The sequence below is a fragment of the Symphalangus syndactylus genome, chromosome 4, assembly GCF_028878055.3.
Source record: "Symphalangus syndactylus isolate Jambi chromosome 4, NHGRI_mSymSyn1-v2.1_pri, whole genome shotgun sequence".
In the NCBI taxonomy this organism is placed as follows: domain Eukaryota; kingdom Metazoa; phylum Chordata; class Mammalia; order Primates; family Hylobatidae; genus Symphalangus; species Symphalangus syndactylus.
This window is the reverse complement of record NC_072426.2, coordinates 34,093,503-34,107,635: the sequence shown is the minus strand read 5'-3', so window position 1 is coordinate 34,107,635 and position 14,133 is coordinate 34,093,503. Positions and strand designations below refer to the sequence as shown.

The following is a 14,133-nucleotide window of genomic DNA, read 5'->3' as shown; positions in this document are numbered from 1 at the left end:
CTGGACTTCAGGTCAGCAGACACAGGTTCTGTGAGTTGGAGCAAGCTCCTTCATCGCCACAAATGACTGTACCCTCCTCATCTGTGAAGGCAGGCGAAGAAACCTACCTCATATGGGTCTTGTGAGGACTAAATGATGTCAAGCAAGGTAACAATAAAATAAAGAGTTGAGTCAGATTTCAATTAATAAAAATATCTCTCACCACGGTAATTATTGGGGACCTGTGAGTTACTGCTTGCTGGCAAATTATTAATATTTACCACCATCATTGATTTCTTACAGTTTTATTTCATAAGTAGGCTCATAGTATAGGGCTCATGGAATGTTTGTAGGATAAATAAATGGGATAATAATGAACACTGGCACTTTCATTCTGTTACCATTTGAAGTAGAATCTCATTCCTGTATCATGAGCTCTTTAGAAAAATAAGAAGGGTTCAGTCTAATGGTAACATTTATAAGATGCAATTCTGTGCAGAATCATATCCTAAGGACTTTCATTTGTCTGGAATGAGCTAGATGGCCTCTTAAGCTAGACAGTATGATCAAGGGAAAGATCCGACACTGACTAACAGGCAGGCTCTGGGGTTGGACCATGTGGGTTAACCTTCTTTTATCCACTTGCCAGCTGTGTGACTGTAAACATGTTTTATAACTTCTGTTTTCTCATTTTTAAACTGAGCATAATAATAGCACCCATCTTATAGGAGTTTGTGAAGATGAGTGACATAATGCAATGAATGCTAGCTAGCATAAACCATTATCATTTGTTTTATGACCTGAAAAATTATTCAGCCTCTCTGAGCTTCCATTTTTATTTTTTATAAAATCGCATTGATATGAGTTCATGGAGGTATTGTGACTACTCATGAGATAATGTTTATAAAGAGGCGTACAGAGATGTTTAATACATATTTGTTCCTTTCTCCTTAAATTCCTTTCTGACCCATACAGCAGTAGTTTTTGGCTACTGAAGAAGCTCTATTGAATCAGAAATATTTGTGTAAGAGATTTAAAAATATAGGAAAAGAAATTAAAGTTATATTGGATATTACAACCTAAAATGTCAAAAGAATACTAAAGTGTATTAAATGATATAATTCTGTTTTACCACTTAATTGATTTTTTCCAAAATTAACAATTTGAAAACAAAACAGTTTGTTTTGTTAGGTTTTGTAGCTCAAATGAAAACCTGTACCAACTTGTCAGATTGCAGGATTAATTGCAATGAGGAACCTGATACCATATCAGTATAGCTTTTGTACTCTGTTATAGTAAATCCATTTGTTTATTCTGCAGTTTTTTTTTTTCGAGACGGAGTCTCACTGCAACCTCCACGTCATGGGTTCAAGCGATTCTCCTGCCTCAGCCTCCCGAGTAAGCTGGGACTACAGGAGCATGCCACCACGCCTGACTCATTTTTGTATTTTTAGTAGAGATGGGGTTCCGCCATGTTGGCCAGGCTGGTCTTGAGCTCCTGACCTCAGGTGATCCACGGTCTTGGGCTCCCAAAGTGCTGGGATTATAGGCGTGAGCCACTGTACCCAGCCTCTGTTTATTCTGTAGTTTAAATAGATCTTCATTCAAACCCGATTTTGTAGCATCATGCATTGTCTATTTGAAAAATATTGGTTTGCTGAGTTATGTAAGAACTTAAAAATGTTAACACATTTCCTTGTAAAACATCACTTTGGTTAATATTGCCAGCAAGCTCATTAGAAATCTTTATGTATTGGCAAGTGATTGTAAGCCACACAGCCAAATCTGGTAATTGAGGCTCCTGTTTTCTCAATAAATTTGCTAAATCGGGCAAAAGGCAATACAGTGGGTAGGAGGTGGTGGTGCAGGGAACATGCCTGTAATGATTTGCTCAAGCCTCTTTCTAATAATTTCTCTTTGCTTTTCTGAAAAGCACAACTCAAAATCAATTCGTTGTATTCTCTTTTCTTTAGAATATATTGTTATTTAGCTAGCTGATTATGGTTTTCTTATTATTCTCTTCCTGATTTTTGGAAGAATTCCATTTTCTTCCCCGCACCTCCCACCACTGCCCTTTTTTTTGGTAATATCTGCGTAGTCCACTGAGAGTGGGGAGGGAAAAGAACATGTTTGTAGACAGTCTGATTCTCTTACTATAATTCTGCCAAATCAGATAAAGAGCATTTCCTGTATATTCGCTTTAGCAGAAATAGAGATTTACAAGCCCCCCCTTTCAAAATTGTTATATAATTGAAGATAATCTTTAACTGTCATGGATATGCAGGTGTAATAAGGTACTATAATTTTTTAATGTAGTCTGAGGCAGTATCTACATAATGCCATAATACTCAGGTGAAAAATGAAAAAAGTATACAAATATAATGGATTTTTTTTGTACTCATGATAGTGTAGGGACAGAAACTAAATCTTTACATTTTTTATGTCGCTTAATTTTTACAACTATCTTACGAGATTGTTTTACAGATAAAGAAACTAGGAATTAGAGAGTTTAAATGACTTTGCCAAAGTCACACAACCAATTGTCTAGTTGGAGGAATAGACTTGAAAATATATAACTTGTAGCACAGCATAATAAGTGCAATGATGAAAGGAAGCCAATGTATGTGTGTGTGCAGGGGAGACAGGGTGGAGGCTTCATGCTTAATTTATGCTTGAGCTAAGTCTTGAAGAACAGGCAAGAAGTGGTTCAAGTGGATACGGTTGAAAGGGCAGTGGGGATGGTGTGAGGAGGACATTTCAGTAGCCTAAGTACTCAGAGGCGCAAGATAGAATGGATAAACAGCAGTCTTTTTATACGTGTTTGTTAAGGAATGCACAGGTGGTGTGAGGAGTTGCAAATATGTCAAAGCATAGTGTGTAACAGAGGCCAGATGCTAACAGTTTTATGTGGTCTTTATTGCAGTAGTATGATATGATGAGAACTGTATGACAACAGTTTAGAAGACAGATTGGTGGGAAAAGTACTGAAGGTTGAGACAGCTATTAGGAGGACTTAGATGAGATAAAAAAAAAAAAAGACGAGGAGGTGGTGAACTGAGGCAGTGTTAGTGCAGAGAGAGACTGAGGTTGACAATTTAGGCTGTGGGTGTGATAAAGAGCTTGATGTCTGGTTTGATGAGAGGAGATGAGGGGAAAGAGGCCTCTGAAGTTGTGTCTCCAGTGTGTGAAATGGAACGTAAAGTGTGGAAAAGAAATGTTACAACATGTAAATATATTTAGTTTTCACCATTTAAAGAAAGGGAAACAACTATACCTTACTAATACTGATGCTGTGAATTGTCAGTAGTACAAGTATTTAATTTTAAAATTGTTATACTTTTACTGGAGGTTGGTACATAGAATTTTTTCACTGGTGGGGGTCTGATCCAAACTGGTTGGAGGCCAAGGAATGCTTTAAGGCAGTGGTTTCCAAACTGTTTAATCTTGGAACCCTTTACATTCTTCTATTTAGGACACCAAGAAACTTTTGATTATGAGGATTATACTTAGATTTAGTCTATTAAAATGTACTGTATTAAGAGATAAGACATTTAAAAATATTTGTTTAGCTATTCATTTCAAGATAACAAATCCAGTAGATGTTAACATAAATATCATATTTATTATGAAAAATAACTGTTTTCCAAAGCAAAACAAAATTTGGTGAGAAGAGTGCCATTGTCTTACATGTTTGCAAATCTCTTTAATGTCTGGTTTCATAGAAGATAGCTGTATTCTCCTATCTACTTCTGTACTCAATATGTTACAATATGCTTCTTGATTGAAGTATATGAAGAAAATCTAGTCTCATACAAAGGTGTAATTAGAAAACAGAAGAGTGTTTAAGAGCCTTTTCAGGTAAACATAGATATTCCTCTACCGAAATTTGTTAAGTGATCGTTTCCTAAGGATTAATTGCAATGAGGAACCTGATACCATATCAGTATACTTTTCATACTCTGTTATAGTAAATCCATTTGTTTATTTTGTGCTTTGAATAGATCTTTATTCAAACTTAATTTTGTAGCTTCATGCACTGGCTATTTGAAAAATATCAATTTGCTGAGTTATACAAGAACTTAAAAATATTTATTAACACATTTCATTGTAAAACATCACTTTGCTTAATATTACCAAAAAGCTCATTAGAAATCTTTATGGATTGGAAAGCTGTCAAATGCATGGTGACAGATACAAGTTTTCCAAAATTCTGGGTTTTTTTTTTTTTGCTGAAAAATATCAATTTTATCATTGGTAACAATTACTGTCAGTTGTTTCCCCGCGTTGGTTCATTTCCAAGAAAATATCAGCCAGACACCCAAAGTTAAATAAACGTAGTTTGTCTGTCAGACATTGTTTCAAATAAAATGATGTTATATTTTAAAAGTGGTTATTTCAGCTAGCTATAAAACAATTACTTAAGTGCTTATCCTTGCAGCAATTATTATAATTCAGGTGAGGCATTGAAAACAAATGTGTTTGTTTTGACTGTGAGGGTGTGGTTGTGAAGCCTATGAAGTGTCAAGTTCCTTAGGAATACCTTAGTTTGTGGTAGGCTTTTTGCAGTTTTATTCACCATCTCTTTTGCACCATCAGCATAAATGTGAACATAGTGAAAAAAGCAGAGAACATCTCAGTATTATTATAAAAATAGTTTTGACTTGACTAACTTCATGAAAGATCTTAGGGACTGTAGGTACACAGACTTCTCTGTAACAACTGCTGGTTTAAGGTTGTCCTGATGCAGATGAAGAGAGGAATCATGCCACCTTTTGCTTTCTTTTCTTTCTTTCTTTCTTTTTTTTTTTTTGAGACAGTCTCGCTCTGTTGCCTAGGTTGGAGTGCAATGGCACGATCTCAGCTTGCTGCAACCTCCACCTCCGGGGTTCAAGTGATTCTTTTGCTTCGGCCTCCTGAGTAGTTGAGACCACAGGTGCACACAATTGGGTGCCTGGATAATTTTTTGTATTTTTAGTACAGATGGGATTTCGCCATGTTGGCCAGGCTCATCTCAAACTCCTGACCTCAAGTGATCCTCCCACCTCAGCCTCCCAAACTGCTGGGACTACAGACATGAGCCACCATGCCTGGCCTCACCTTTTGCTTTCTGACAAATTTAAAGTAAATGCATTTCAGATTTCTGCTATATTAAAAAAAAGTGAGGTAATCCTATCTGATCACCTAAGGCCTTTAAATCATTTTTAAAAATTCATTTTAGTATAAGATTTAAAGTTTAAAAGTTGCTGTTTCAACTTTTTTGGCATTGACACTTAGTAACCTGAAATGTCTTTTTTTTCATGTCTTCGATGCTTAACCTTTGACACAGCTCTGACAACGAAACCACAGAAAGCATGAATGAATAATGCAAATGTAAATTTGCTTGCATTATTTACAATAAAGCCTCCTCCAAAGGCTTTCAGAAATAGTCTTAGTTAAGGGTGACACTTTTTGGCTTCATAAAATTGATTGGTTAGAAACAGTTCTTACTTCATCTTTTGAAGTGTCCTCTGTGTAGTAATGACAACTATATAAATTAATCCAACTCATGTCTTAGATTTTGAGAGTATTTTTGCCCCATAAATGACATGAAAGGGCACTCTATTTTTAAAGGGTTATTTAAAGTCTAATTGTTTTAATCTCTCTCATTTCATTAATAAGACTCTGTGTGCAATCATGGATAATCATCTGAGTCATGGGTTAAGTGCTGATTTCTTAAAATGTTTATGCAGTGTATTTGTTAAACTCATGTATTCTTTTAAAACATAGTCCAGATAGCTATTTTAAGTAATGAAAATGACCTTAATAATTCACATAATAGGACATAGTTAAAATTCAGTTGTTAGACTATGGCTTATGTGTTGTTTTAGAGTGATCCTCAAGAACAGATAATGTTGTAGAAGAAAGGCATAAAGTAAATGACTGAGGGCCAACGGAGAATTATATGAAAAACAAACTGGGGTTGCCAGATTCTTAAAAGGGAAGAAAATATTAAGCTAACAAATGAGAGCCTTGGAGATGATCTGGAGATAAATATTACCCTTCGGATTCAGGAAGAGAAATTTAGTTGTAACATTTTTTTGTTGTTAATTATAAAATAATTTCAAATTTACAGAAAAGTGGAGAATAATATAGCAAACAACCATATGCTCACCAATAGTTGTTAGTATTTTGTTGTATGTGCTTCCTTTTTTTGGTGAAAGTATTTTAAAGTAAAGACATTACTACATTTTACTTCTAAATAAGGTAATATGCACCTCTAAAAGATGAAGACTTACAGATATAAATTTCACTGTGGTGACATGATATGAGAACCCCACAGGGCCTTCATATTGCAGACTGGGTTGTGCAGGCTAAACTCTAACAAAATAGCTTTGAGTGATCAAGTGTATTTTAAAAGTTGTTTAGAGGACTTAGAAGAGGAAGAACACTGAGCTGGGGGCAAGGATTTGGAAGAGGCATAGATCTCTAAGGGGCAAACTTGATCAAATTTACTATTTGGTATGTGAATTTAGCCATTTTCTTTCTTTCTCCATAATGTCTGAATTTACATTGGCATTATTCATTCATGCTTTAGAAATTGGATGATTTTTTACTTGACCCTGATCTTAAGGTGGGTGTGGGGTGAAAAATGAGGCTGCCCAATGGTATCTATTGGGGCTACACACATGGAAGGAATCTAGGAGTCTGTACTTGTAACAGTTTTAGCCAGTGAGTAATGGAATGTCTTATCGGACATACTTGTTTTTCCTTTTTTCTCTTGCATTGAAGTAATGCAGTGTCTTAATTTGTGCAATGTCTTCTCATGCTTAGGTCTTGGATGTGGTTTATTATACACTGCAACAGTGACCATTACATGCCAGTATTTTGACGATCGCCGAGGCCTAGCGCTTGGCCTGATTTCAACAGGTATATTTTCAAAATGAGTACAGTATTGTCACCATTCAGTCTTCTAAACAAAGTAAAAAGTTACCAAGCACAGACATGTTTAACCAACCATTACCCAGCTACCAATCAGCTAGCAAAATAATTTCTTTACTTCTGGAAGGAAAGTTTATTTTACACCAAAAATAGGGCAGTGGCTTTCTTTTCTTTTCTTTTTTTTTTACATTTTACATTATAAATTTTTATGTCTTATATGGGATGTTTTCTAAAGTATATAGCTCTTCTAAAATGGTAAACTGATATTTAGTATAACATTAATAAATTTTTACATGGACACCTATGATTGTCAAAGCAATTTTAGAAACTTAAATTTAAATGACCATAAAACTTGAAAAGTTGTCTTTATGATATCTCTTAAAAGGCTATTTTTTCCTGCCATTGTGTTTCCTTCCTGAAAGTCCAGAGTAAACCATCTCGTTATTTATTATTTATTATTATTATATTTTAAGTTCTGGGTTACATGTGCAGAACATGCAGTTTTGTTACATAGGTATACATGTGCCACGGTGGTTTGCTACACCCATCAACCCATTATCTACATTAGGTATTTCTCCTAATGTTATCCCTCCCGTAGCCCCCCACCCACCGACAGGCCCCAGTGTGTGATGTTCCCCTCCCTGTGCCCATATGTTCTCATTGTTCAACTCCCACTTATCAGTGAGAACATGTGGTATTTGGTTTTCTGTTCCTGCGTTAGTTTGCTGAGAATGATGGTTTCCAACTTCACTTATGTCCCTGCAAAGGACATGAACTCATTCTTTTTTATGGCTGCATAGTATTCCGTGGAGTGTATGTGCCACATTTTCTTTCTTTCTTTTTTTTTTTTTTTTGAGACGGAGTTGCGCTCTTGTTGCCCAGGCTGGAGTGTAATGGCATCATCTTGGCTCACCACAACCTCTGCCTCCCGGGTTCAAGTGATTCTCCTGTCTCAGCCTCCCAAGTAGCTGGAATCATAGGCACATGCCACCACGCCCAGCTAATTTTTTGTGTTTTTAGTAGAGACGGGGTTTCTTCATGTTGGTCAGGCTGATCTCGAGCTCCTGACCTCAGGTGATCTGCCCCCCTCGGCCTCCGAAAGTGCTGGGATTACAGGTGTGAGCCGCCGTGCCTGGCCTATACATGCCACATTTTCTTTATCCAGTCTAACATTGATGGACATTTGGGTTGGTTCCAAGTCTTTAATATTGTGAATAGTGCTGCAATAAACATACATGTGCATGTGTCTTTATAGTAGAATGATTTATAATCCTTGGGGTATATACCCAGTAATGGGATTGCTGGGTCAAATGGTATTTCTAGTTCTAGATCCTTGAGAATTGCCACACTGTCTTCCACAATGACTGAAGTGTAAAAGCATTCCTATTTCTCTACATCCTGTCTAGCATCTGTTGTTTCCTGACTTTTTAATGATTGCCATTCTAACTGGCATGAGATTGTATCTCATTGTGGTTTTGATTTGCATTTCTCTAATGACCAGTGATGATGAGTTTTTTTTCATATGTTTGTTGGCTGGATAAATGTCTTCTTTTTTCCTTTTCTTTTCTTTTTTTTTTTTTTCGAGATGGACTTTCACTCTTTTGCCTAGGCTGGAGTGCAGTGGCACAATCTCGGCTCACTGCAACCTCCACCTTCCAGTTTCAAGTGATTCTCCTGCCTCAGCCTCCTGAGTAGCTGGGATTACAGGTGCCTGCCACCACGCCCGGCTAATTTTTGTATTTTTAGTAGAGACAGGGTTTCCCTACGTTGGCCATGGAGGTCTTGAACTCCTGACCTTGTGATCTGCCTGCCTCAGCCTGCTAAAATGTTGGGATTACAGGCGTGAGCCACTGTGCCTGGCCAGATGTCTTCTTTTGAAAATTGTCTGTTCATATCCTTTGCCACTTTTTGATGGGGTTGTTTGTTTTTTTTTCTTGTAAATTTGTTTATGTTCCTTGTAGATTCTGGATATTAGCCTTTTATCAGATGGATAGATTGCAAAAATTTTCTCCCATTCTGTAGGTTGCCTGTTCACTCTGATGATAGTTTCTTTTGCTGTGCAGAAGCTCTTTAGTTTAATTAGATCCCATTTGTCTATTCTGGGTTTTGTTGTCATTGCTTTTGGTGTTTTAGTCATGAAGTCTTTGCCCATGCCTATGTCCTGAATGGTATTGCCTAGGTTTTCTTCTAGGGTTTTTATGGTTTTAGGTCTTATATTTAAATCTTTAATCCATCACGAGTTAATTTTTATATAAAGTGTAAGGAAGGGGTCCAGTTTCAGTTTTCTGCATATGGCTAGCCTGTTTTCCCAGGCTATTTATTCCTGGCTATTCCTATTAAAGCAATAGGGAATCCTTTCCCCATTGCTTGTTTTTGTCAGATTTGTCAAAGATCAGATGGTTGTATATGTGTGGTGTTATTTCTGAGGCCTCTGTTTTGGTACCAGTACCATGCTGTTTTTGTCACTGTAGCCTTGTAGTATAGTTTGAAGTCAGGTAGTGTAAAGCCTTCAGCTTTGTTCCTTTTGCTTAGAATTGTCTTGGCTATACGGGCTCTTTTTTGCTTCCATATGAAATTTAAAGTAGTTTTTTCCAATTCTGTGAAGAAAGTCAATGGTAGCTTGATGGGAATAGCATTGAATCGATAAATTACCTTGGGCAGTATGGCCATTTTCATGATATTGATTCTTCCTATGCATCAGCATGGAAGGTTTTTTCATTTGTTTGTGTACTCTCTTATTTCCTTGAGCAGTGGTTCTTAGTTCTCCTTGAAGAGATCCTTCACATCCCTTGTAAGTTGTATTTCTAGGTCTTTTATTCTCTATGTAGCATGTGAGTGGGAGTTCACTCATGACTTGGCTCTCTATTATTGATGTATAGGAATGCTTGTGATTTTTGCCATTGATTTTGTGTCCTGAGACTTTGCTGAAGTTGCTTATCAGCTTAAGGAGATTTTGGGCTGAGACAATGGGGTTTTCTAAATATACAATCATGTCACCTGCAAACAGAGATAATTTGATTTCCTCCCTCTCTTCCTATTTGAATACACTTTATTTCTGTCTCTTGCCTGATTGACCTGGCAAGAACTTCCAATACTATGATGAATAGGAGTGGTGAGAGAGGGTATGCTTGTCTTGTGTTGATTTTCAAAGGGAATGCTTCCAGCTTTTGCCCATTCAGTATAATATTGGCTGTCAGTTTGTCATAAATAGCTCTTATTATTTTGAGATACGTTCCATCAATACCTAGGTTATTGAGAGTTTTTAGCATGAAGGGGTGTTGAATTTTATTGAAGGCCTTTTCTGCATCTACTGAGATAATCATTTGGTTTTTGTCATTGGTTCTGTTTATGTGATGGATTACGTTTATTGATTTGCATATGTTGAACCAGCCTTGCATCCCAGGGATGAAGCCAACTTGATCGTGGCGGATAAGCTTTTTAATGTGCCGCTGGATTTGGTTTGCCAGTATTTTATTGAGGAAATTCACATCAATGTTGATCAGGGATATTGGCCTGAAATTTTCTCTTTTTGTTGTGTCTCTGCCAGGTTTTGGTATCAGGATGATGCTGGCCTCATAAAATGAGTTAGGGAGGAGTCCCTATTTTTCTATTGTTTGGAATAGTTTTAGAAGGAATGCTGCCAGCTCCTCTTTGTACCTCTGTTAGAATTTGGCTGTGAATCCACCTGGTCGTGGGCATTTTTTTTTGGTTGGTAGGCTATTAATTACTGCCTCAATTTCAGAGCTTGTTATTGGTCTATTCAGAAATTCAACTTCTTCCTGGTTTAGTCTTGGGAGGGTGTATGTGTCCAGGAATTTATCCATTTATTCTAGATTTTCCAGTTTACTTGTGTAGAGGTGTTTATAGTATTCTCTGATGGGATTTGTATTTCTGTGTGATCAGTGGTGATCTCCCCTTTATCATTTTTTATTGTGTCTATTTGATTCTTCTCTCTTTTCTTATTTATTATTCTGGCTAGTGGTCTATCTATTTTGTTAATTTTTTCAAAAAAACAGCTCCTGGATTCATTGATTTTTTTTGAGGAATTTTTCATGTCTCTATCTCCTTCAGTTGTGCTCTGATCTTAGTTATTTCTTGTCTTATGCTAGCTTTTGAATTTGTTTGCTCTTGCTTCTCCAGTTCTTTAAATTGAGATGTTAGGGTGTCAATTTTAGGTATTTCCCGCTTTCTCCTGTGGGCATTTCGTGCTATACATTTCCCTATAAACATTGCTTTAGCTGTGTCCCAGAGATTCTGGTACATTTTGTCTTTGTTCTCTTTGGTTTCAAAGAACTTGTTTATTTCTGCCTTAATTTTGTTATTTACTCAGTAGTCATTCAGAAGCAGGTTGTTCAGTTTCCATGTAGTTGTGCGGTTTTCAGTGAGTTTCTTAATTCTGAGTTCTAATTTGATTGCACTGTGGTCTGAGAGACTGTTTGTTATGATTTCTGTTCTTTTCCATTTGCTGAGGAGTGTTTTACTTCGAATTATGTGGTCTATTTCAGAATAAGTGCTGTGTGATGCTGAGAAGAATGTATATTCTGTTGATTTGGGGTGTAGAGTTCTGTTGATGTCAATTAGGTCTGCTTGGTCCAGAGCTGAGTTCAAGTCCTGAATATCCTTGTTAATTTTCTGTCTCATTGATCTGTCCAGTATTGACAGTGGGATGTTAAAACCTCCCACTATTATTGTGTGAGAGTCTAAGTCTCCTTATAAGTCTCTAAGAACTTGCTTTATGAATATGGGTGCACCTGTATTGGGTGCATATATATTTAGGATTGTTAGCATTGATCCCTTTACCATTATATAATGCCCTTCTTTGTCTTTTTTGATCTTTGTTTCTTTAAAGTCTGTTTTATCAGAGACTAGGATTGCAACCCCTACTTTTTTTTTGCTTTCCATTTGCTTGGTAAATCTTCCTCCATCCCTTTATTTTGAGCCCATGTGTGTCTTTGCACATGAGATGGGTCTCCTGAATATAGTACACTGATGGATCTTGACTCTTTATCCAATTTGCCAGTCTGTGTCTTTTAATTAGGGCATCTAGCCCATTTACATTTAAGGTTAATATTGTTATGTGTGAATTTGATCCTGTCATTATGATGCTAGCTGGTTATTTTGCCCATTAGTTGATGCAGTTTCTTCATAGTGTCGATGGTCTTTACATTTTGGTATGTTTCTGCAGTGGCTGGTACTGGTCGGTTCTTTCTATATTTAGTACTTGCTTCAGGAGCTCTTGTAAGGCAGGACTGGTGGTGACAGAATCTCTCAGCATTTGCTTCTTTGTAAATAATTTTATTTCTCCTTCACTTATGAAGCTTAGTTTGGCTGGATATAAAATTCTGGGTGGAAAATTCTTTTCTTTAAGAATGTTGAATATTGGCCCCCACTCTCTTCTGGCTTCTAAGGTCTCTACAGAGAGATCCATTTTTAGTCTGATGGGTTTCCCTTTGTGGGTAACCCAACCTTTCTCTCTGGCTGCCCTTAACATTTTTTCCTTTATTTCAACCTTGGTGAATCTCATAATTATGTGTCTTAGGGTTGCCCTTCTCAAGGAGTATCTTTGTGTTGTTCTCTGTATTTCCTGAATTTGAATGTTGGCCTGTCTTGCTAGGTTGGGGAAGTTCTCCTTGATAATATCCTGAAGTGTGTTTTCCAACTTGGTTCCATTCTCCCCATCACTTTCAAGTACACCAATCAAATGTAGATTAGGTCTTTTCACATAGTCCCATATTTCCTGGAGGCTTTGTTTCTTCCTTTTTATTCTTTTTTCTCTAATCTTGTCTTCATACTTTATTTCATTAAGTTGATCTTCAATCTCTGATATCTTTTCTTCCACTTGATCGATTCGGCTATTGATACTTGTGTATGCTTCACGAAGTTCTCATGCTGTGTTTTTCAGCTTCATCAGGTCATTTATGTTCTTCTCTAAACTGGTTATTCTAGTTAGCAATTACTCTAACCTTTTTTTAAGCTCCTAGCTTCCTTGCATTGGGTTAAAACATGCTCCTTTAGCTCGGAGGAGTTTGTTATTACCCACCTTCTATAGCCTACTTCTGTCAATTCATCAAACTCATTCTTCATCCAATTTTGTTCCTTTGCTGGCAAAGAGTTGTGATCCTTTGGAGGAAAAGAGGCATTCTGGTTTTTGGAATTTTCAGCTTTTTTGTGCTGATTTTTCCTCATCTTCGTGGATTTATTTACCTTTGGTCTTTCCCGTTGGTGACCTTTGGATGGAGTTTTTGCTTTTGTTGATGTTGATGCTATCACTTTCTGTTTGTTAGTATTCCTTCTAACAGGACCCTCTTCTGCAGTTCTGCTGGAGTTTGCTGGGGGTCTACTTCAGACCCTGTTTGCATGGGTATCACCAGCAGAGGCTAGAGAACAGCAAAAATTGCTGCCTGCTCCTTCCTCTGGAAGCTTCATCCCAGTGGGGCACCTGCCAAATGTCAGCTGGAGCTCTCTTGTATGAGGTGTCTCTCTATCCCTGCTAGGAGATGTTTCCCAGTCAGGAGGCATGGGAGTCAGGGACCCACATGAGAAGGCAGTCTGTCCCTTACCAGAGCTCGAGCGCTGTGCTGGGAGATCTGCTGCTCTCTTTAGAGCTGGAAAGCAGAAATGTCTAAGTCTGCTGAAGCTGTGCCCACAGCTGCCCCTTCCCCCACATGCTCTGTCCCAGGGGGATGGGAGTTTTATCTATAATCCCTTGCCTGGGGCTGCTGCCTTTCTTTCAGAGATATCCTGCCCAGAGAGGAGGAATCTAGAGAGCGGGAGTGGCTTTCAAAAGTGTCTAAGATAACTAAATTGGGGGCATTCTATGTCCAACATAACATATGAAAAGAAAGCTTATGGGCCCAGTAAATTGAGAGTCACATGCTGGTGAAGACATTGCTAAAAGAAAAAGAAAGTGCTTCTAGAAAGCACCTTATCCCTGAAAAAGATAGGAGAAAAGGAAGGAAAATGAACATCCCTAAGGCCACTGTCAGAAAGACTGATGCTGATCATGTCTCCACCTCCTTGTAGTGTGGAACTTACAATTTTTCTAAAGTACTGGTTTCTCAATACCTCTCAATGGCCTACGTGCGTATCCAAATGACAAGCTGTTTACTCTTGTTATTCCTTTAGTAATCAAGACATGATCACTGAGGGGGAAAATATAAAATATAATTTTTAAATATAAAAGCATTCTGGACATATAAAAGTGGTTTTTCAGTTTTCAGATGAATTTTTTAAAGT

General features: G+C 37.3%; 1 protein-coding gene across 4 annotated transcripts in view; it reads left to right on the top strand.

Annotated features, from left to right (window-relative positions):
- SLC16A9 (solute carrier family 16 member 9) overlaps positions 1–14,133 on the top strand; it is a 59,864-nt gene that overhangs the window by 37,422 nt on the left and 8,309 nt on the right. For 2 of the 4 annotated variants that reach the window (XM_055274381.2, XM_055274382.2), the window contains exon 4: positions 6,790–6,885. The exons of the other annotated variants lie outside the window; for them this stretch is intronic. In XM_055274381.2, the coding sequence (XP_055130356.1) occupies positions 6,790–6,885 (96 nt within the window). The remainder of the gene's footprint in view (positions 1–6,789; positions 6,886–14,133) is intronic. 4 annotated transcript variants of the gene reach the window in all.